We start from the raw sequence: 21,656 nt of genomic DNA, 5'->3' as shown, positions 1-21,656 counted from the left end.
ACACACAAATGCACACGCACTCATGGTCCATTTCTGCAGATGGATAAATTACATGGAGGAAATGCACAGTGGCACAGCCGTCTGAGGCAGAGGAAATGAAGAGGCTTAGCTAGAAGGATAATAGAACGACAGGGGAAACAAAGCCAAATAATTCATAATGCATTGTAGCATGCTGAATAACTGCACAATCAGGAGAACTGCTTTTTCCTGGAGTATTACAAAAGAGACGAGGCAGCTGCTTACAGGGTTGAAAGAGGTGAAGGACCTAGTTTCTGTTGTGGGATTTTTAGGTGAAGGGGGTCATGCTATTTTTAACCTGATACTGTGTAAACGGAAGCAACTGACCACTGTACTGAGAGTTTATGCTGCTAAATGAGAAATGAATGACAAGACAAATGCCTAATCTACCAATTTAAATTCAGGGATAATCACTTTAGAATTACACAATCCCTTTGTTTACCAATTAGACATCTTGGCTTTACTGTTTCCATTACAGGAGTCCACCATTTTGTTGCAGTAAAACTGACAACAAATATAGATTTGCAGCCAATTTATATTTCAGGAGCATGCAGCTTCCTCTTCCTTCCTCTTGTCTTTTTTTTTTCTTAAACACACTGGGGGGTTTAAAAGAAACTTGTGCCTGGCTTAATTAGAGCTACACAGGCAGTGCACTGAACGCTTCATAACCAGAACCCTGCAAGGCTGCTGGAGCTCCTCCGAAAAAGAAAAAAACAGCCCGGCAAGTAGGCGCACAACAAGCCCCCATGGAGTACATACAGCTAACAAGCCTATATGCTGCACATTTAGCCCCTCCTTACACTAAAGGATCGTAACATTAACCCAGCTACAAATCAGCAAGCCAGTCCAAACACAGTATGTAGATGCTGCCTACTGTACATACAGTGTAGACCTCAGTTTATCTCGCTTATTAAACTGAAAGAAAAGGTGCATTATGTAGCAGTAAAATATAAATAGTTTGACAGTTATCACATTATAACAAATGGTTAGATTGCATGGTTTTATAGCTTTACAAGTACTCCACAAATAGAGAGGTATATCAATCAATCTAATGGGGTGCACTCGGTGAGCATAGCCTGCAGCTGCCGCTCTGACAAGTTACACAGCGTTAACATGCCATACACGTCAGAGTGGATCTCTTTTTTTATATCAGCTAAGTCTTTGCATCCCTCTTTTGTTGTAATTTCCTGCAGTTTCATGCCCGGCATCAAAGAAAGCACAGCTGGGTCATTGGATGAATGCTTTAATCTATTCAGCCAGCGCATCTGTGAGCTCCGTGTTACCCTACGTCATTTGCCGCCCGCCATAATATGTGTGTTTGTGTGCGTGGCTGGTTATATGAGGATTCATGCGAGTGCATTCAGTCATGCACACATACAGTATGCATGAGTCTGGCTGCATATGTGTTCTTGCATGTCTGTGGTTGCTCTCATGCATGAATCAGAGTAATAATGCAATAGAACACACACACAGAAGATGACATGAGAGGATAATGATGGACTTTTTTATGCCTGAAGTAGAGTGAAGTTCCTGGCTCAGGCCATGTTAAGCAACACATCACAGACGCTAATCTATGTGATGGTCAACTTTCCAAGCAGTGCTGAATTAAGGCTGAATTGCTGCTCTTGACTGAAAAGGGATTCCAATTCAGTCATAGAAAAGTGGAGGGAAGAAGGAGGGATGGTGAGGAAAGAGCTCAACAGAAGATCCCCCCAAAGTCACTACATCCTTATCCAATGAACTGATACTGTTTCGACACTGTTGTTTAGTAACACATGTCTGTGTTTACAACGCCATGTCGGCAACACATCCCCTGTGTTGACCAAAAGCATGGCAGGAATCTTGATTGCAAAATTGACTTGGAACTGGAAGGAGACAACTTTTATAGAGCCACAAACCAAACGTTAGAATAGATTAGATTGTCTTGGCTCATAAATCATTGTCAACTCACTGCATCCAATCAGAAAGTCATCTATTGAGTGTAATTAGCTTAAAAACAAGATGCTATATGTCTTCTGAAATGCTGATTGAATGAATTTCACTCACTTGGACTGAACAATTGAGGATCCAACACTTGCTGGTCATTACGAGAATACAGCTTAAGCTGTGTTGGTAAGACTTAAAACGGAGGGATATTTATTATATCAGACGTTAACATTAGTGGGCTTTAGTCCTAATGACTGATTGAATGATTGATAATCCCTCCCCTGAACAGTGACTATTCATTCATAGCTCAGCACCATAAATAGGCACAGCAGCTTTTTCTCGAGTAACATACAAACATAATGAAATATTCATAAAGTATTTAAGCTAAGCAGCTACACAGGGTTATGTTACTTCATGTTTCCTTTGTATATTTACTTTGCTAGCCTTGACTATTGCTAGACTGCCACACGTGGACTATGCTATATGTTTTGTGTCTATCAACTGGCTTTAACTTCACTCTTTATTCATCACCTCACGTATAGCCAACAAATTCAAGTTCACTTACAAGATTCTTGTTTTAAAAGAGTCCACTGAACATCATTATATATATTATTAAACCAGTGAAAGCATTTCCAACCTACCATTGAAGATAATGTTAGCCTATTTTGCTAGCTAGCTATATAGTTGCAGCAGATTCAATCTCACAGCGACAGTTTTGATTTCAGATGACAAATTCAACAGTTGATGGGTAGAAAAAAGAAGCCAAATTGTTGTCTTTTACTGTCTCAAATCACTGCTGTAAATTGCTGTGGTTTTGAGGACATTAAACTTGACTGGGGTAACAAAAAAGTAACTCAGGCAGATTAGCCCCCTTGGATGAAACTGTAGGTTCGATAGAGAAGGTCTAAGAGCTGAGAGATGATGTTGGTTCAATTAACATTCAGGTTTCAGCCATTGTTCCACATTGACTCATAAATAGTTCGCAGATGGGGGCTATAGCGTGGATGGTGGATAGGATGCTATGATGTAAGCCTCGGTGCGATAGCAGCCTGCATCTTCAACCTCTCAGTTCTCTTTGAAGTTTCCCCATTGGGGTGTGGGAGCTGGGGCTTGGTAATGAATCAAGCTGAGCCATGATGAATGTCCTTATTCAGGTTTGCTTTGATGAAATTCCACCTGACTGATCTCAAATCACAGAACAAAACAGCGAGAGCTTGCTGACAAGTGTTATGAAAGCTACATGGGCTGGTAATACGATGGAGAGCATTGAGCTACTTCAAGCATCCCTTCAGGATACTTTACTGGGTTTCTTTCCTTTCTCCATACTTCCTCTGCGACCCCTGAGAAGGATGAAATCTGAGGAGAGTGTTTACAACATTTACATCAAAGTATTCACTCTTGGATGGTTGTCAGACCTCTACAATACAGCTCTTTGCATCTATCAGAAGAGTTTACCAGGACACAATTTAAACAAGTGGGACATAATTTATGGTTGTAATCATGAACTGGAACGTGGTGTTACAAATATGCACATGTGCAGCAATAACAGTGTTTATGAGCTCTATAGAGTGATTTACAGAGTGTGAGCCTTGGCCATTTAACAGTTCATTGTATACATACATCAAAGTTATTAAGTCAGACACTGAACTGATCTTCACTATAAAACAATAATACTGGTAGAAAAAGGTGACAAAAAGAATACAATTCACCTGCTATTTCACTTATCTCACTATTCATGTCAAAATCACTGTCAACGTGTTCCAGTAGGCCATACAGTAGAATCAAAACAGCTTTTTTCACATATATGAGATGAGGTGCGAGTGCATTTTTGAGATGCTTTGTGGAAGTCTGGAGCCCATCTGGAGGCCTGTGGTATTCAAGATAGGTAGAAAAGACTGCTAGGAGTAACAAAAGAAGTAAGTAATTATACAGAGGGATTTCATAGACAAAGCGAGCAATAGACAGCCAGCAGTATTTAGCTGTGCATAGCACAAACCACTGCCATTGCTTCAAGTTATGAGTTGTTTTTATTATGGTTTAGTTTGCAACTAGTGGTGTTTAACTTGAGTTGTAACACCGCAAAAAAACAGTGTTTTAAACAATAGTGAAAAAGATCTGTGTGAGAATCACATATGTCTCTTTTCCACTGCATGGTACGATTCACTTTGTTCTCTTTTTCCATCGACAAAAGTTGTGTATAGTTTTGGATTCGGGTACTTATTTGGTAACACCTGCGTTTTCCATCACTAGAAGGTGGAGTTAAGACACTGCAGACCACTGATTGGTAAGAGAGGCCTACACTTTTTTTATTCACTTAACCAAGATTTTCTAAAATAGCAGCACACAAAACCACACCGTGGATCCAGCAGGAACTGCGTTATGTTGACGCTCATCATGTCACGCCGGTTTCACAGAAGGCCAATTAAAAAGCTTAAAAAGTCTACCTGTATTGACTGCAGTGAGAAAGAAATCTTAAAAATTTACTAAAAGTGAGTCGAGTATACAAGACAAGCTACAGTATACCATGCAGTGGAAAACAGGCATTAAAGCTAAACCAAAAATATAATCAAAAAGTCAAATGAAGATGAGAATAAGGGAACATATATATATATATACACACTAGCATACATTTATTTGAACTTTTTTTTAAAGTTTCAGAACTATATGTTATCTCAGTCTGTATCTTTACTTCTTTATGGACTCTCCTGCTCTTCTCCTCCATATCCTCTGTATTACCCCGAGAATAAAAACAATTGAGAGCATCAGATCAACCAAACTTTGCCCATTCATGATCCAAGAGCACAGCTTCAAAAGCCCTCTGGGGGAAGGGCGCAGACACAACAATTGGCTTTACAAGGATGTGCCCATTCCAAACAGGTATTACTTTAATAGCTATTAAACCGGAATTAAGCTCCAAGTGGTTACTACAGCAGTTTACTAGTACAACACATGCACACACACACAGGAAATGCTAGAAAACACACACATTAGCAGCAGATTTGGGCCTCCATATTGTCCATTTACAAAAATGCTGATTAACCCAGATTTTTCCAAACATACAGGGGAAGTTGAGGCCTGTTAAAATCTCCCAAACACACACGTTCAACACAACCACACTTACACAGAAATAGCATAGCACCCTCAGCCCGGAGGGTGGGTGACAGAGCTGTAAGGGCCAGCGCTGAGTTGGGCAGATGCAGCACTCAGTAGCCTGAGGGCATCGCTGCGTATTCAAGCTTCACTGGGCCTCTTCATCAGTGCCCTCTGATGCCTTAGCCCCATGACCAACAGCACACACACACACACACACACACACACACACACACACACACACACACACACACACACACACACACACACACACACACACACACACACACACACACACACACACACACACACACACACACAATAGTAGCACAGACCCAGTCAGGCCTTTCCTGCCTTTAGTACAAGAAGGGAATTGGAACAGCCTCATTGAGTGCAGAAAACAGTGGAGGATGTAGGTTAGGGTGGACTTTGTCTCCTCTACTAATTCTGATGCTATTTGAGATTTAAATTAACCCTTTCTATGCTTGTGTGTGTGTGTGTGTGTGTGTGTGTGTGTGTGTGTGTGTGTGTGTGTGTGTGTGTGTGTGTTTTTGTGTGTGTGTGTGTATGAGTACTCTCTGCCAGAGAAAGAGACATGATACCGCTCGAAGACTGACAACACAATATTTTAGATCCATGACAAACCACATTTTAATTGGGTTGCTGTCTGCACGTCAAATGTTGTGCAGATTTATTTTGATTTGTCAAGCTTAATTGTAATTTCACCACCAGTTTACACTAAAAGACATAACGCAACACCTGTACCATTTCCTTATATATGAATCATAATGCCTATGGCAAAAGGTATCCATGATTCTCCAGCTTAAGACATGAAAAGGAAGCGTATGCAAACACACACATATATCTTTCTCCGTCTCTTTCAATTGCTTCATGTTTAGCCCTTTCTTTGTCATAATGTCTCTTTCATACGCTCAATCTCTCGCTGTCTTCCCCCTATCTCTTTCTCTGTCACACACACACACACACACACACACACACACACACACACACACACACACACACACACACACACACACACGTATACTTCATGTTGTCACTGACATGCCAAGGGAAGCTTTTTTTTTATTTATCCGGTAACAAAAAACAGCAAAATGCAATAACCTGGGACAAAAGTGCTGACATGAGAAGACGAGTCTGGCATTCAGACGGACTGCTCGCTCGCAGCTGAAATGAGCAGAAGCGACAGACTGAGCGGAAGCAAGACCCCCAACACACACTGGGATAGATAGATAGACAGGCACTACTTCCTCTCTTTGTACTCATCTCTGGCCTTCTGATCGTCTTATTCTCCCCCTTCTTTTTCCCACATCTTTATTCTTCCCACCCCCATTTAACCCTCCTTTTCATCCCAATACTTTACCCATCAGTATTTCCCACCCATCTGGGATGTGGGTTATTCATCTATCCTCATTCCTCTCTCTCCTATATGGTCACCTTCCCTGCTCTTCCTCTTCTCTCATAACCTTTCTCCTCACGTCTCTATCTTTTCTGCCGTCTTCCTCCGCCTCTGTACTTCTCTCTTCATCTTTCCTCCTCTCTTCTTCTCTATCAGAAAACCTTGTTTGCATGCTCCCTCACTCTGCTCCTTGATTAGCAAGATCGACCGGCTCAAGTCCGCCAGACACTTGGATAAAATGCCTAATAAGTCTTGTGAGAGGCTCCTATATATGTAGGAATAGAGGGCTGAATCAGACGCTTTAATTACAGATAACACATTCCCACACTTGCATTTCAAACATTATTCAACCACAGATAGAGAGAAGATGGCCAGCAGCACAGGAGTTCAGTCGTGAAGGTTGAGGAAGTAGCACCAATAGAGGAGATGTAATACAGCATGCATAGCAAAGAGGTGCAAGATGTTCTCCTTCTGGTCAAATTATACAATGTACGACTCCCTCTGACTCTTATGTAATTGTGAATTTGCGCGAGCGTGGAAAGCTGCCTCCTCATAGACAGCAAGAGCAGTCTAGTGCAGAGCCATAGGGACTAAAATAGTTAGTCATGTGTTCATTATCGCTCTCCTCTTTTTAAGCACTCAACCCGTATCCAGAAACATTAAACAGGAGAGGACCTTCGAGTGGGTACGTGCATGCGTGAAGGTGCACAAGGTTTAGAGAGAATGAGAAACAGAATATGAAGGCAATGAGGTTGTGGGATTGTGTTAACTTCAAAGGTTATTATTATTATTACTGCAGGGTGAAGCCATGCTCTGGCATCCCTCAAGCTTTGATCATTATGTAAAGCTGTTGTGCTCGTTGCTGGCACTGAATACATTACAGAGTGGATAACCAGGCAGTGTGCAAGCAAGAAAACACAGACCGACACATTGACTCAGCTTCTAAGTTTCCTCCCAATTTAAGATAACACACACTCCATCACCTCTAAAGGACGAACAAAGAGAACATTTTATCTCACTTTACGTGCGATATGGAGAGGCGGATGGTTTGAGAGATTGTACACCACCATCAAGGACACTTAGCCTAAAGGGTCACTACATACATTTTACACATGGAGGGAGGTCTATTAGTCACATTATACACTGTAAAGTCGGGCTGCCTAATAATTGATATGGATTCAGTATCGACATGCAATGTGCACATTCCCAATAGTCACTTTACTAGATGTCAAGTAATGCTAATTAACTCAAACACATCATGCTATGTCTTTTTATGCTCCTTAAAACAAAAGTAAAGCTGGTTTTCAATGACTAATCTACAACAAAAGTGTGAAGAATAGAACATTATTTACTCTAGTTTGAGTTATTGAATACACATTATGTTGCTAGTAAGTGCTAAGTAGTATTTGTATGCATAGATCTTGATCCCTTTAATACAACAAGGAACCGTTGGTATCCAAACAGAACGTGAAATGAGCAGAACAGGAGGAAAACACCCAAGAAGAAGATTTGGTTGCAGAAAGAATCACAATGTCAGTAAATTTAAATATTTCAGGTACGGAAAGGATGATGTTGACAGCCTACTTTGTCATTATGTGGTCACTGCCTATTTTCATTACATGTTATCAAAAATGATCAAATCGTCCATTGTTTCCATATCATGCAGGCCTACAGTACAACACACCCTTCAATCTATTTAAATTATGGTTGAGTTTTGGGTTAAGTCTGAGAAAATATGAATATCATCAAGACTATTGCTGCTTATGTTTAGGAAATTATTTATTCCAGAAAGACTAAGGGACATAAGAATAGAGGTGAAAACACAGATAATACATTTCAATGGCAGAGTAGCAACATTACTACTCTGCCGTATATTATAATAGATTTTTCTATATACTGCAAAGCTATAGTATGGCCAAAAAGTGATTTGTTGGCACATTAAATGGTATATTCTTAGACAGTGACCAGAATGTTTAAGTGATGCTTCAAGAAATTCAATGGCAATAAAGCAAACTGTTGGAATATAACACAATATATGGTTTTGAGGCCTATAATTGATTAATTATTTCCCAGATGCCCTTGACAATTTCCTCCACTTCAAGGTGATAACCTCAAGCATCATATTTTTAACCCAAATATGAAAACACTCAGCTGCTATCACATGAGGAAAAATAGCAGCACTTGCAATTCCTCCAACTAACACTCACGAAGCAAGATTTAGGAGATGATTTGCATGATTGCTTTAAAAATGACTTCAACAATTGATCATTAATCGAAGTAGTTCATTCATTTTGCAGGAGTTGACCAAAAAAAACTAACTGTTTAGCTCTAGTATTAGTACTCCAGGATGGTTGTAGACCTTGAGGTCACAGTTATACTTTTATAAGCTAACAATACTTCCAGACAGGTAAATAATGCAAACTGCATGTGCTGTATCTCAAGGACACACAAGTCTAACACTAAGCAACATTGGTGTATGATCTTTAAAATATAGGCCTCACAGGTTTTTTGTGCTACATGTTTTTACTCCCCTATTAATAGTGTTGTTGTTAGGGTGATTATGAGCTTAAGAGGGGAACCCTAGCAAAGAAAGCCTTGATACTACTTTTAATTTTCGTCTACACATTCTAATCCACATTGAAGTTGAAAACAAGCCATCTGTTCCTTACCTGGCCTACATTAGCCTGAGCTACATTCAAACTCTGGCTGACTCTAAGCAAAAACATGGCCAGTGCAAATAAATGTCTTGCACTGTCATCATCACTGTTATACAGTAGATCGATACATGAGGAGCAGTGCTTAAATAAAACAGTAGGTTAGAATAAAGGAATTAATGATAGCTAAACGTCCATTAAGGCTATAAACTCGCAATTGAGCAGCATAGTGAGCCCCTGCTACATTATAAGGCTATAGGTGCATTACACTGGTGCTAATTTCCCATCGACCACAATTTCTCTTCTTTTCAATAACAATGAAAGCATTTTGGAGATGCAACCCTTCAAAATGTAACTGCAACATGCTAAGGTGTGATGCCCACCCAGTTCAATACCAAGGACAGCGGTCGACGCACGGAGAGCCTGACAGCCATGACAACACATGCTCTACAAAATGACAGATTTATTTCTACACGGATGCATCGTAAGCAACGACACAAACCTGTGCCAGAATGACACTGCTTTTTCAGCGTAAGGCGATACAAACGCAGACATAGACACAGGGACAACAACTAAACCGTTAGACAATCATTTCGCCTTTCCAGAGCGGCTTTTCTGCCCCATACAAGAAGAAGCAGCAGCCACATTTGAATCAAATCGCATCGTCTAAGCGCGTTTGTCGAACAAAATGCTCCGCGCCTACCTGCTTGTCTTGGGGTCGAAGTGCTCACATGTCCCGTCGCTTAATTTGGTCTATTATTGTAGATATTGTTATTATAGTGGCTGGGCACTGCTATGTATCTGGCAGCGCCATGTTATTATCACTGAGAGGAGGACTGTGCGGTCCTGTGCGCTACATCCGGGCTGTTGAGGAGAGCGAATGAGCGCAGTTTGTGGAGCGGAGGGCGGAGGAGCTGTGGAAAAGTAGAGCACCTGTGCAGCAGGGACAACTCTAAGCCACGTTACCTCAACTAGACCCACTCCTACTCTTACTAGAAAGACCTTTTCATGGGAAACTACCATCTAAAGGGGTTTCACTCACTGTACATTACAGAAATGAGTACGGTTTTAACTAATGAAAAACAAAGGCAATTGGTGTAAACGTGTGGAAAGGGTGCTATAGTTTAGAAAACGAGCTTTGTCTAAACATTTAGCTTAGCAACGTTTAACGTTATGGATCACTAAATGGTTTAAATATACCTAAAGGATTTAATAAATGGTTCAAATAGATGTAGTCTTCCATAAAAGATGTAAAAGTAGCTTATTGGAAAACTAGCATAGCGTTAATCTGTTGGGAGAGTTGTTGAAAGAGTTATCCTGGATAGCTAGAAAAAGTAGTTCGCTAAAATTAAAAGATTATATTGTGCCAAAGCTAAAACATTAATCAATTATTTTAATGTATGTGCCTAGTCCAGTTTCTGCCACCCCAGGTAGTAGATGTAGCCTACAGGACAAACTTTAACGTAAATATTTAAAGATTATTGTTTAAAATAAATATTGAGTCAAACCATTTTAGTATTAGGTAGCATTACGTCATGTGTTATGTTGTAGGAGGTTGAATTGGCATTTATCTAAAAGGGCTGTAGGTGTACTACTACATTAGATAAAAAGAAAAGGCTGGGCATAGTATGATTTCTATTCATTTCAACATGGCCCTAGAGTAAAAATTAAATCAGCAGGGCAGCCCTGTTTTTTTACCAGTCTATTTACAGTTTTTAAAAACTGGAATAGTATCTGACACTAAACATTGTGGAAATTTGATTAAATGCATAGATTTATAGAATTATCACAATGTAAGCAATGGAATCATACAAATATCCACACGGACTGTTTTCAAGGCAAGGTCTCAAGATTATAAGATAAAGCACGATAATATTATAAATATTCTTGGTGTCTTTTGTTTGTTAAGGCTTGATTCTTATCTGTTGCCCTTCTAGAAGTGCATTTTTGTATCAAGTTGTATCATCACTCTGCCTGAAAAGACTATGTTAGGCATGAGTGCACATGTAGGCCTAAGTGTTTGTCAAGTGCATCCAGACTCCTGCTGTAGCCCCTGAGCGTCATGGATATTCGAAGTGTGACAACCTCTGCTGACACTGGCGGTGTCACAGCCCTCATTGATCTCCCATGTCTGTTTTTGACGGACCATTTGTAGCACAGGGTTCTTCCCAAGACTACTGTAAGTGAATGTGTAAGGGTGCACAAGTCAATTTCTCCCTGCTGTGACAGGAAAGTCCTTGTGTCTCCCTGTCTGGTTAACTGAAGGGAGGGAATAGGAGAGGAGTATCCATTATTTACCAAGTTGTAGCTCTTTGTGATGCAGTTAAACATAGAGATCAATGAGGGAGCTACGATACATGTCCTTCCCTTTCATCATCTTCCCTAAGCTACATTAGCTTGATAAATCTCACCAGCTGACTTGCATGCAAGGATACACATCCCTTTTGTTTGACCAATTGGTCATACAGGTGTCTCACCTTCAGAATGACTCAGGAATGCATGTCATTGCACATATGTGCTACATGACTTGCCACCATAGTTGAATGCATGCAAAAGGAGGCATGCACTGTTCAAACTGACAAAGTCTTTCTCACTACTCAAGCTTTTCCTTGCTCCTGTGGTTTGTATTCTAGTGATGATACTGTCCTTGCCTGCTCCGTCTCCCATGAGGCCTCCCTACCACCCATAAATCCCCTTGGGAAATGTGAGCCAAGACTGTACGCAGTGGGACACCCCTTCAGCTCAGGACTATTCCAGGCAGTGCTACACTTATTATGGGCGTAATGGACAGCCACATCTATCTCTCTCATATAGCCACATAGGGGGGAAATAGAGAAGCCTAGTGATTCAATTTAGTGAGTGGGCTCAATATATTTCATACATTGCCATTATGAAGAGCTCTGAAGGGCTACTTCACCAAAATGAATCTTTGAGAAACAAAATATTCACCCTCTTGGTGGCATAAAAGGTGTCATTAGAATCCCTTCAGTTGCCAAGGCCTAAATTTAAAAAATGAATAAGAAATACAATGTTATCACCAAAATTCAGCAAGAGAGTGGATGCAGATTAAGCCGAGATAAATAGTATACAATGTTATTTTATTACCAGAAAATGTTTGGGCATTTCAGATCTGAAACATGGGCAGACATTGGATAAAAAGAAGCACTTTGGGCAATTTCTGTTTGTGAAAAAAAAAATTGAAGTCTAGGAACCCCGCATTGACCTAGTCTGTTGCGTTATTTATTTAGTTGGTTTTATGTTTTCTTTAAAAGTAATAAATAAATGTGACTTTTTTTATTTAATTAAGTGTTGAAGTGGATTTTGCTTAAAGTACAGATTGCGGGTGGAATAAAACTTGAATTGGTTACAGTGCTTCATCAGACACTTATGCTCCTTTTGGCCTGGTCATGTCATGCACTATGGATTGTTATGCAGTCTGTGAAGGAGTCAACTGACCAGATATAAACATAGATTACAGACTTACAATAATGTTTCCTTTCATAGAGAAAACAGTTCTCACAACATGACTGCTACCCCCTGTGAGAATTTGACATTACCATCTAGTGGTGGATTGTGGGAGCACACAGTTTCCTGCAGTGCATCTGGATGTAAGTTGTAGATGCTGCCAACTGTGTCTGAAACATAAAGCCCAACATCCCAGAGTGAAAAATCAAATCCTTTGGGATATTAAGTTGATCTCAAAGTTGTCCAGATATGATGATGATTTTCTTTATCACAAAATTACACAGGTGAACACAAACCCAGCAAAAATGTGTTGTTGTCCCCATGGCAACTGTAGTTTCTTTGAAATTGTCTTACTCACTGTTACAAATACACTCTCTTTCATTTTATCTCACTTGTTCTTTTAAGGCACAAAAACATGTTTAGACGTGCAGCCACAGGTTATTTAAAATCATAGAAAACCATTATTTTTCTCCAGGAAACTCCACAAATTGTGACTTACTATCCAATGTGGGGATAACCTTGTAGGACTGTCTCTACTCCACTTGACCTTTAATGGGGGAGAGATGGTGAAGAGGAGGAGAAAAGAGGAGTATGTAGTTTATGAGTGATGGAACAAGGCCCAAAGCTTATCATAGGCAAATGCCATCTACGTCACTTTGGAAAATCCTACTCCTGCCAGAATGCTCTCTTCTGCCTAACAGCAGCACGCCTCACGGTTGCCTCCTTTTTCTTCAGCTCCCAATTGGTTGAAGCACAAAAGGAGATCTCCTGGAATTGACATCATTACTCTCTCTCCCATCAGCATATGTCATGACCACATGGTGACTATCCACTCAAACAAAGCACTTGTAATTTGTTCCCCAATTTAACCAACACTTGATTTGCTATATTTGTTATGCATTGTGTTTGAATTGCGAAAATATTCAATAGGAACAGATTGGGTTGAGTGCAGAGAAGGGTTGAGGAAACAAGTGTTGCCAGTTCCAGCTCTTAGTCCTGACAGGCTGACGGGCCAACCAGGAGACTAACCGTGGACCAAATGTTTTGGATTATATCTTGGCACAAACCTAATCTGACAATATGCAGCCCAAGCTAAACAATACTGTCCTCAAATTAAGCTAGTAAATGTGTGGTTGTCTAAAGCGATGTCAGTGTGCTGAAGAATGGCTCCAATATGGAATATAATGCATTAAAAAAACAGCCAGCGAGAAAGTGTAAGTGGCATACCCTTAAACTACAAGGCTTCAGTTTAAGCATCAGTTTTATCAACAACTTGTTACACTGCTTAAGAGTCCTTGAAAAACGGTTTTATGATCATATCCAGGGTTGATATAACAATATAACCTGCCTATATGTTGCGCTGAGTCTGCCATACTGTATAAAAGAAAAAGGAAGTAGCCTACAAGACTTAAAATTGGTGCCAATGCAAAAAGGACCTAAACTCCACTGGTCACAAAAATAATTCAGATGTATAGAAGTCTACGAGGAAATAATCATACTTCTCACTTGATTTATCACATTTGTCAGTTGTTCATTTATTGTCTTCTTCAATATAACATGATGTTCATCTTGTAATGTACTGTCCAATTTAGTGTGGAATAGAACATAAAGCACTGTTTTGATTGAAACGTGTCTTTCACATAAACCTGTCAATCAGTGAAGAGGCGTAGCAATGAATTTCTTTCCCCAGCTCCAATCTCTTGTCCAAATATGGTGATGTCCGGCACCAAAGCAGATAATATGGAGAAGGCTACAATGCCAAACTCAAGGATTCAAAAAACAATAGTACACAAATCAAAAGGCTGACCGCCATGGTGACTACATTTAGTTCTTATATAAAGGTTATGGTATCTGCTGGATTCATAGTAGGAAAAATATTCCCTCTCTCTCCACTGATTCCAAAAGGGAATATCTGGTTCTTAATGAGTTGAATATTGCATTATATCTACAATTTAGTTTTTCATATTTGCAATTTTGTGAAGCAGTTAAAAGCAGCTGCCTGAGGATTCATTTCATTTCAAGCAACCAATTTTAATTGGACATTATATTAAACTATTGATTAGTGCAGCTTTTAATTTAGTCAACAACAAAAACAATAGATTTTTATTGCCAAGAATAAAATGTCAGCCTTGATATAATGGATCATCATTTATTCAATTTACTAACTACTGTATAATTACTGCCATTACATTTTCTGTTCATCTCTGTTTGCTGTTACATCGGTCCCTGTGTTGCAGATGCCATTTGTTTATCATTTTATTCTGGAACACTTGAAATTCCAATTTTAAACAATAAAAGAAAGGCACAATTTGACTCGTAACGGCTTATAGAGATAATGAGACATTAGGATCTAATCAGCGCAGATGCTCAGTTTAACAGATTTGAGTACAGCCACACAAACACAACCACACACACACACAAAAAGCCAGGAGCTACGATCTCCCAAATTGTCCAATGTGGCCGCACCCTTCACTTGCCTAATGTGTGAGACACAGCTGGCCTCCTGAGGACAGACTGCAGGGTGCTCTCATATACTCACGAAGAATGAATGACTTTCAGTTTGTGTGTATTAGCCAATTAGTGTAGTGTGGGAACAGAAGCTATCCAATATTTACGTTTTTTAGCATTTGGGATTTTAAAACACTGTTTGCTTATGTCTGTCGGTGAATACAACAAACTGATATAGATGTGTACTTAGATGTGCAAATAAGAAGCTGTCAAACCTGGTCTGGCAAAGCAGAAAGGCCCTTAACTCCACTGTTTACAAAATAAGTCAGATTGTATAGAAGTCTATGAGATATACACGTTTACTTGTACTGCTGGAAGCAGGAAAATGTAACTGCATACCTGGTAATAGGAAGCTGTCTAACTACTGGCCCTGAAAAAAAAAAAACAATGGACAAGGAAAGCACTTTGTGAGGAATGAAATGTGCCCAAGCTCGACATGATGCAACACATTGATGGGTGGACTCAATTGAATAGAAGTCTCCTGCTGAGTAAGAGTATGTTATAGTTGTTTTACTATATATCTTCTACTGGCTGCCTAAGTTGCAAAATAAGTTGTACTTGTAGGTGGGATCCTGAAACAGAATACAACAGTTCCCTAAAGTTGACAACTGTGATCTTTTATCCCACAACTTCTACTTGTACCTCTTATTCTTTAACTGTTTTAGATGTTAAGCAGTTCAGTTTATGTATGAATGATCTACCCTTATTGCAAAATGTAGGGTTTTTTACATAACTGGATTTGTTTTTACATTTTAATGAAGTTAATGTATCCATCAAACAATTTTCCAAATATAGCAACTTTAATGGCTTTAATGTTGTATTAATAGAACTGCCTCTTTTGTGTTAGTGTATCAATCTTGTTGATTACTTTTTTTCTTACTTTTCTTTTGTAATTATTTGGATATCCAAACAGATGTGGGTCTGCCACTCAAATGTTTCTTGAGTATAAATGCAATAGAATGAATGAAATGCTTACCATTTGCCCTAGGTGGTTACTTACATTAAACAAAAGGGTTACGCTTGGCAGCGAGAGCAGTGAATAATACAGTTAACTCCATAAAATACTCTTTTCATTCTCTGTCTCCAGATAGAGATTAAAATTTCAGACCCAGTTGGATAAATGTCAAATGCTGAATTCTCACAGGATTAAGTGTAAGCATTTTGGGAAGGTTTGCGATTTCTGACATTTTTCAGCTGAGATGATTGCTAATCTAATAACAGTGTGAGGAGAACCAGTGTGACTATTTGTGAGGCAGTTGCCTTGGAGATTTATTGGATGATGTGGAGAGGTGAGTTGGAACCTGACATCTCTCTTGTTTAATGTTGTCAAAAATGCCAGAATGAATGTTTCAACATTAGATGAGGTGAGACACTCAGCTCCGCCATTGGAAATGTATTCAACAATCGTTCGGAGGAGTAATAAATCAGAAATATACACGCCATTACTAACATGCGGTGACTAAATATCAGGATGAACCAAGCAGCTGATGCATGAGTAAAACACATTGTGGTGGAGAATATCAAATTTTCCATACATTTAATTGTTTTGATAATGTTTCCGATGAAGCATTTTCGCTCTGCCAGTTTTATTTTATTTACCATTCTAACTTTAAATTACAACTGAGGTCTGGAAATGCAACATCTAGGAAAATACAGTAGAGATAGTATTAACGAAACAAATTTCAATTGTACATTTAAAACTTTAACACTGAAAGGTCTATATTACAAATCTTCATTATGTAATGCATGAGGGTGTGGTGGTTGTTTTTCTGACAGAGGAGATGTTGAGGTGAGGAGTGGCCAAGTGACAGGGTTTGCCTATAAAAATGTGCTGGGGTACAAACCAAGTGATTCACATAGACGGCCTGCTCCTGCCTGCACCTGAACATAAAGAAAAGGTAACTTTATTGTATTATTATCTGTGTCAGCTCGTATAAAATGCTTAATGTTTCTATGGATCAGAAGCATTTCGTTTGCATTCAATGGTAGATGTTTGTTTTCAAGAAAATAATGCATTGCCAGTCTGGGTTCTGGTCTACTATCTGACTAAATTTGAGAATATAGTATGCATATATAGGATTATTATACATGATAATATAATTGATATATTGTATATTTTGCAATATACATGTTGTTTATTTTAGTGCAATGTGTAGATTTTTACTTGAACATGTTAATATACATATTTGTATTTTATTTGACCTTTTATTGGTCATTTAACTTTAGATTCTTACATTTATTGTATATAAAGATCTTTATTTTAATTTATTTTTGTATTGCACATTTGATACTGATTCTGATAATTATGTATAACTAAAACCTGATTTAATTTGCTTTAAACCGTTAGTACATATTTGATTATATTTTGCAAGTAAAAACAACTATTATTAAACATGTTTTCTGCATTACGTTGTATTTCTAAGGTAAAGACAAATATTCAGAGGTAGAAAGGCCAGGTAGTTAGATAGTAATTGAATTTGCAGTCACATGAACATCTATATCTCAGTGGTAGGGCCTGGACACCAAACAATCGTTGTTACTGCACATTCCTCTCTAAGTGATGATATAACCCTGAATCAATATGCCATTATGTATTTGTTTCCTATGGTCATCATTCAATAAGCACATCCCATGGCATCCATTGAGCTTGAGTTAACAATGTAAACCTGTTGTCCCTCATAGTCCACTATGTGCTGATGCTTTGACACCTTGAAAAGCTGTAGAGTCCTCTGGTGGTCACCTAGAGAATATGTCCTCTCTCTGCAGCTCATTCGTTCTCAGTGTGACTGCAGTGCAATTTTATTTTGGTTATTTTATTTCCAATTGTGATTACAAACTGAGAGATTAATTGTGTTCTGTCTTTAATTTTCTGTGTTTGGTTAGTCCTCTGAGACTTAATAAAATAAAAGTGCACTTGTTTTGGCAGGCAGCATGGACGTAAGTACCTCAACAAATTCTACACTGGTAAGATTTACAAAAATGATTGAAGTTTTCTTCTCTGCATTTTTAAACGCTTCAATCTTTTCTTATGTCAATTGGCCATGTTTGCAACCGCAAGGTGTTGTCCTCCATCCTTTCCACTCTCTCTCTTCCTCGTATCTCCATCCTGGCCCCTGACCCGTCTTCCCTTCTTCTCCCCCCTCTTCTCCCCCCTCTTCTCCCCCCTCTTCTCCCCCCTCTCAGCATTCTGACGCTCTGTGTGTCGGCTGCCCACCCCCTGGTTCTGCCCCGCAGGCTAACAACCTCTGGCCAAGCCTTCCGCAGTCTGGAGTCGGGTTTCCTGGGTGGACAGGACAGCCCCCTCAGCCTGCGCCCTGCTGGACTGGCCAGCCCAACACTCCCTGCTGGAATGGGACACAACAAGCTCCAGTTTCAGTCCCTGCACAAAATTCATTTCCTGGTCAAGTCATGACACCAGCCCCTGCACCTACGACATCTACAGTCCCAGCTCCAGGTCAAGGGCAGCCCTGCAACCCTTGCCAGTACCAGACACCCCAATACCAGACACCTCAATACCAGACACCCCAGTACCAGCCTCCCCAATACCAGCCTCCCCAGTACCAGCCTCCCCAGTACCAGCCTCCCCAGTATCAGCCTCCTCAGCCACCAGCTCCAATTCAAGCTCCAGTACCTGCTCAAGTTCCAATTCCAGCTCCAGTTCCAGTTCAAGCTCCAGTCCCAGTACCTGCTCCTGCTTCTGCTTCTGCTCCTGCTCCCAGCCTCCGCTCAATTGTACCGAGATGGCCTGCCCACCCTGGCTGGCCCTATAACCCGGGACAATCAGGATGGCCTGGACAGGCTCCCTCCATCATGCCTCCAAACTGGCTTCCACCCACTTCTGGACCTCTGGTGAGCCAAATGCTAACAATCTCACTTTCAATTTTCCCTGCTAATGTACAGAAAAGACTTAGGAATTCATACTGTAGATACTGTATGTTTGATCACTGGCTGCTTCATAATTCTGGATGTTTTGATGTTTTTCTCCCTCTCTTGCTATTCAAGAGCGTGCCATTCAACTTGAACCTGGCCAGAGGAGTCTATGACAAGATGATGATGACTATCTTGGGCCATGTCAAACCTGATGCTAAAATGTAAGGTTACTCACAAGTGCTGGAATATCGTTTTAATCCATTGATCTTCCTGTAAAAATATATTTTCAGATTCTTTAAGACACTTCAGTAAATAGGTGACATTTTTTCAACACACATACAGTATATCACCATGACACTAAATTGACACGTGAATGCGTATTGTGGACGTCTTCTTTCTATATGTCTGATAGAAGAACTGTTATTAAATTTAATTGACTAGTGCATTAAAAAAAACAATTCTTACAAAATATACAAATCTGACCAGTTAGTGAATGATATACAAACTACACACTAAAGAGAGAATACGCACAGTGTAAATGACTGCTCTTTTACAGGTTCACACTGAACTTTCTGAAGGGCAACGACATTGCCTTCCACATCAACCCCCGCTTCAGTGAGGGGGGCAAACAGGTGTTGGTCCGTAACAACAAACTGGGTGAGCGCTGGGGCCCAGAGGAGAGGGAGCTGAAGGGGCCCTTCCCTTTCGCTCCTGGGAGCCCATTTGAGGTGAGTGCTAGAAAGAGGAATCAGACCAGGAAGTAGATTTGAAAAGTTCACCTCAAAATCCCACAAACTATTTTTTTTTCCTCTTACCTGCGGTGTTATATCACAAGTGCAGATCCATCTGGTTCCAATATACGAGAAAAGCAGACAATTCTAAAATCAATATCTATCTATGTGTAGCATGTTAACATGAACAGATCATCACCACATTGGTTTGTGGAAACTGAACTGTCAGCCTGTTTTATTAATCCACTCTACAGCTTTTAATACCACATACACAACATAAAAGATTACTAACCCTTTTAACCATATATTTGTGGTAAGACTTTAACAATGATATGTTGATGTTTCAAAATGGTATCAACTGACTCTAGGTCACTTTCTCATGGTTAACATCAGGCTAACGTTTCGAAAAGATGGAAAGGGTTGGAAAGACATTTGTGCAAGCGGTTCCTAGATAAGGGACGTGCTGCACTGCAGGATGACTGCTGGAGGTCAGTGTGGGTCTCGTGTTGCTCTATAACATCAATAACAGTTATGCTTTACTGGCAACGCCAAGAGGCAACTAATCCGTCTGTGTCCATGTGTTCTCACAGCAATAACAACTTCAGTCTCAGTTTGCATTTTCCAATTACAAAAGTTACGTTTAGTACATTAATTCATCCTAACACATCTTTTTCAGGGAGCTCAAGTTAAGGTTATGCCGCACAGAAGGGGTTTCCCTAAATGACATGATGATTGAATGTGCTTCTTTTTTATGTGCACTACATGTTTTCCACTCCATGGAGTAGATTACTCTTGTTATGCTCTGTTCCAGATGAAGATCCTGTGCACTCCTGAGGCGTTCAGGGTGGCAGTGAACAACATCCCGCTGTTTGAGTTCCAACACCGAGTCCGAGAGCTGAACCAGATCAACAGGATCAACATCCTGCACGATGTGGTCCTCACCTACGTCAACGTGGAGACACTTCCATAGGGAGCAGCGCACTACTACCCAACATGTGTCGAGTGTAGGCTTCATCTCTCATCTATATTTTGGAGCTAAATTATTTGTGTATCATGATGCTTAAAATAAGTGTTTATTATATTGTTTTTTTTTATTGTTAATGAGCTGAGTTTATTCTATAATATGCTTATTTCTTAAAACATAACTATTTGATACACAAAGCGTAACTTTTTCTTTATGTAAATGCAACTGATTAATTGTGTATACTATTTAATTACTACTAACCGAGTAATACATGTTTAATATTATATATAGGATTTGTGTGAATTTCTCGATATAAAATGATCAGTACGAAATCTAGTTCAGTGTTTTCATTGTTCATTTTTGACGAGAGGATAAAAAAGAGCAGTCCAAAAGTTTGATGAGAAAAAAAAAGAGAAATATAAATATTAGTCCAACATTAAAATCATCCATAAGAAACTTAAAACTCTCAGGAGTATCATAGACTACTTATGATATATATAAAGGAATGAGTAATGGCTAAAGTACCCTCATCTTAGGGAGACACCGATGGCACATAAATATATATTTACACAACCTAACAAAATATCTTCCCAGGTCTTACATCTAACACTTACCTTATTCCTTAATATATAACCATTCAATTCCTAACAACTTAAACATTCTCTATCATATCTCCATAGATGGGCAGATTTACGTCCGGTCTATCCTGAGTGTCACAAATGGAACCAAGTATCAAATTGTAGAAAAGCTTTTAGTAAAACAGTTAAGAAAGGATCATGTTCCAGTTCCCCTGAGGATGAACCCTTTATATTTTGGATACTTTATGAACTTGTGTGCTCAGTTAGCCTGAATATGATTTTTGCAGGCATGAAACCTTATCTCCTAATTAAATTATTCCATGAACATTTCTGAGAACAACCAGGAACTTTTGGATTTGTACTTGGTGTAAAGCCCCACCAAAACAAATGTTAGATTAGAGCCTTAATGGTTAATTGTTGGTTCTTGTTTGTTTA

At 39.5% G+C, this 21,656-nt stretch overlaps 2 protein-coding genes across 4 annotated transcripts in view; one reads left to right on the top strand and one right to left on the bottom strand.

Annotated features, from left to right (window-relative positions):
- pak5 (p21 protein (Cdc42/Rac)-activated kinase 5) overlaps window positions 1-9,975 on the bottom strand; it is a 66,350-nt gene extending 56,375 nt beyond the window's left edge. The window contains exon 1 of the mRNA XM_063901405.1: window positions 9,809-9,975. The gene's annotated coding sequence lies outside the window, so the exon portion shown is untranslated. The remainder of the gene's footprint in view (window positions 1-9,808) is intronic.
- Window positions 9,976-16,941: 6,966 nt separating this feature from the next.
- Window positions 16,942-20,929, top strand: LOC134877114 (galectin-3-like). 3 transcript variants are annotated; one of them, XM_063902501.1, is made up of 7 exons: window positions 16,942-16,976; window positions 18,005-18,042; window positions 18,262-18,927; window positions 19,081-19,169; window positions 19,505-19,676; window positions 20,073-20,167; window positions 20,491-20,929. In XM_063902501.1, exons 2-7 carry the CDS (start codon window positions 18,010-18,012, stop codon window positions 20,492-20,494), a joined length of 1,059 nt encoding a protein of 352 aa, XP_063758571.1. In that variant the 5' UTR covers window positions 16,942-16,976; window positions 18,005-18,009; the 3' UTR covers window positions 20,495-20,929. The 3 variants fall into 3 exon arrangements, with proteins under 3 accessions (XP_063758571.1, XP_063758570.1, XP_063758569.1); XM_063902500.1 differs by lacking the exon at window positions 20,073-20,167 and having other exon boundaries at window positions 18,313-18,927; XM_063902499.1 differs by lacking the exon at window positions 20,073-20,167.
- Window positions 20,930-21,656: the final 727 nt, after the last annotated feature.

Source organism: Eleginops maclovinus, chromosome 15 (assembly GCF_036324505.1).
Source record: "Eleginops maclovinus isolate JMC-PN-2008 ecotype Puerto Natales chromosome 15, JC_Emac_rtc_rv5, whole genome shotgun sequence".
Taxonomy (NCBI): domain Eukaryota; kingdom Metazoa; phylum Chordata; class Actinopteri; order Perciformes; family Eleginopidae; genus Eleginops; species Eleginops maclovinus.
This window is presented reverse-complemented; position numbering and strand designations above follow the sequence as displayed.